The 2,977-nt window shown below is 43.1% G+C and overlaps 1 protein-coding gene across 5 annotated transcripts in view; it reads left to right on the plus strand.

The window, feature by feature from the left end:
* The window catches only part of LARP4 (La ribonucleoprotein domain family member 4), an 80,022-nt gene that overhangs the window by 39,430 nt on the left and 37,615 nt on the right, over window positions 1-2,977 (plus strand). For all 5 annotated transcript variants that reach the window (XM_012805480.2, XM_023513704.1, XM_023513705.1 and 2 more), the window contains exon 7: window positions 1,841-1,951. In XM_012805480.2, the coding sequence (XP_012660934.1) occupies window positions 1,841-1,951 (111 nt within the window). The remainder of the gene's footprint in view (window positions 1-1,840; window positions 1,952-2,977) is intronic.

The following is a 2,977-nucleotide window of genomic DNA, read 5'->3' on the forward strand; positions in this document are numbered from 1 at the left end:
GAACTGCTGTGGCAATCATAGCTCATAGCAACCTCAAACTGCTGGGCTTAAAGGGTCTTCTTTCCTCAGCCTCTCAAGTAGCTAAGACTACGGGCTCCAGTCCTTCTGGAAGGCCAAGGTAGGGGGATTGCTTAAGCTCAGTACCCCCCCCCTTTTTTTTTTTTTTCAGACAGTTTTACTTTGTTGCCCTTGTGCCCTTGATGAACTGCTGTGGCAATCATAGCTCATAGCAACCTCAAACTGCTGGGCTTAAAGGGTCTTCTTTCCTCAGCCTCTCAAGTAGCTAAGACTACGGGCACCCTCCACAATGCCTGGCTACTTTTTTAGAGATGAGGTCTCGTTCTTGCTCAAGCTGGTCTAGTCTTGATTTGTGAGCTCAAGCAGTCTACCTGCCTCAGCCTCCCAGAGTACTAGGATAATAGGTGTGAGCCACTGTGCCCGGCCTAGAAGAGAATTTTTAAACCTTTATCACATAAAAAAAAATTGGGGGACAGCGCCTGTGGCTCAAAGGAGTAGGGCGCTGGCCCCATATGTGAGAATTGGCAAAACCCAGCCCTGGCCAAAAACTGCTTAAGAAAAAAATATTTTTTTTGATGCCTTAGTAGTTAAATTGTTTTTCCAAAAGTCTTTTAGCATTAAGTCTCTAGAACAGCCATTCTCAACCTGTGGGTTGCGACCCCTTTGGACTGTTAACGGTTCACAGCATTAGAAAGGTTGAGAACCACCGCTCTGGAATGAAGATTTTCTAAATGTACAAGCAGTGAGAGAAGTTAGCAAAGAAATGGTCATAGTCTTTGATTATTTTTGAACTACATGTCAAAAGTAATACGTTGAAAGGAAACTGGCAGAATGGGAAGAATATCTGTAATATTAAGAAATAACGTCAGTCGGGTGTGATGGGCTCATACCTGGAATCCTTGTACCTTGAGAGGCTGAGGTAGGAGATTCGCTTGATCTCAGGAGTTTGAAACCAGCCTGAGCAAGAGTAATCTCTTGTCTCTCCTAAAAACATAAAAATTAGCTGGATGTCACAGTAGATGCCTATAGTCTTACTACATGCTAAAGGAGGAGAGTGGATTGAGCCTCAGTAGTTTGAGGCTGCAGTCAGTATGATACTTGGCCCCTACCCTGTGAAACAGAGGGAGGCTCTGGCTCTTAAAAAAAAAAAAAAAGGAAATAACAAACAGGGCCAGGTGAGGTGGCTTATGCCTGTAATCCCAGCACTCTGGGAGGCTGAAGCAGATGGATTGCCTGAGCTCACAGATTGCCTGAGCAAGAGGGAGACCCCATCTCTAAAAAATAGCTGACACCATTGTGTAGGGTGACTGTAGTCCCAGCTTTTCAAGAGGCTGAGACAAGAGAATCATTTGAGCCCAAAAGTTAGAGGTTGCTGTGAGCTATGACACCATGGCACTCTACCAAGGGCAACAAAGTGAAACTCTGTCTCAAAAAAGAAAAGCCCAAAAGACTTGAAGAGATGGCTTGGCGCCTATGGCTCAATCGGCCAAGGCGCCAGCCACATACACCTAAGGTGGTGGGTTCGAATCCCCAGCCCGGCCCGCCAAACAACAATGATGGCTGCAACCAAAAAAATGGCCGGTGCTGTGGCAGGCGCCTGTAGTCCCAGCTACTTGGGAGGCTGAGGCAGGAGACTCGCTTGAGCCCAGGAGTTGGAGGTTGCTGTGAGCTGTGAGGCCATGGCACTCTGCCCAGGGGGATAGCTTGAGGCTCCGTCTCAAAAAAAAAAAAAAAGACTTGAAGAGATGCTCATTCTTACTAGTAAATAAAAGTAAGTATCAATTATATGTATTTTAGAGTTAATGTAATTTTTCTCTTTTAGGAAGTGAAAGCTTTGTTTAAAAATGAAAACTGCCCCAAAGTGATAAGCTGTGAGTTTGCACACAATAGCAACTGGTATATCACTTTCCAGTCTGACACAGATGCCCAGCAGGTGAGAAGAAAACTTGCTTTCTTAAACAAGTCATGGTGGTAAAATAAATAGTGGCATATTTAAATTGTGAAAATGTGTTTGTTTAAATATTTAACTTGTTCAACTGTTTGTTGAAACTCATGAACTCCCCTTTTTTCTTTTGCTCAACTGGTTTCCTTTTTCACCACGACCTAAAGTTTTTCAGTTTAAACTTCAGAACAGATTGTTTCCTGTCATTAAAAAACTTAATACACAAAATTTTAGAATTAACCTGGGGACTAGGAGTACTAACCTGTACTCAGTAGTGTATTTAGTACATAGTAGGTACTAAACTCTTGGAGTTTTGGCTTAATGGTTTTACTCTTGTTTATTATCATGTCCTTTTTTTTTTCTTTTTGGAGACAGAGTCTCACTGTATCACCCTCAGTAGAATGCTGTGACATTCCAACTCACAACAACCTCAAACTCTTGGGCTTAAGTGATTCTCTTGCCTTAGCCTCCCAAGTAGCTGATTGGGAGGGATTACAGGAGCCCGTCACAAGGCCTGGCTATTTTTTTGTTGTATTTGCCATTGTTGTTTAGCAGGCCCGGGCCCAGTTTGAACCCCTCTGCCCTGGTGTTTGTGGCCAGTGCCCTGCCCACTGAGCTATGGGCACCACATGGATGCACTTTTCAGCATTTTATTTTATTAAAGTTATCTGTGATAGCTGGTAGCTCTTGAGCTTCTCCCATCCACATCTCCCTACTCCCCATGCTACTGTTACAATAGATTTCTGTTTTAAATTCATACTTATGATCCTGTATTATTACTATATTTTTTTTACAAATCAATATGAGGATACAGATTTTTAGGTTACATTGTTTTCAGTTCTAAGGTAAAGTTCAAGTTATTTTTGAGTCCCTCATTTTTAAATTGCTCACTAATTTTTATTCTTTTTTAAAAAATCAGGGCCATGGCTCGGCGCCTATAGCTCAACCGGCTAAGGTGCCAGCCACGTACACCTAAGGTGGCGGGTTCGAATCCCCAGCCCAGATCCGCCAAACAAC

The sequence above is a fragment of the Otolemur garnettii genome, unplaced genomic scaffold, assembly GCF_000181295.1.
Source record: "Otolemur garnettii isolate 467f Iridium unplaced genomic scaffold, OtoGar3 scaffold00043, whole genome shotgun sequence".
Classification (NCBI taxonomy): domain Eukaryota; kingdom Metazoa; phylum Chordata; class Mammalia; order Primates; family Galagidae; genus Otolemur; species Otolemur garnettii.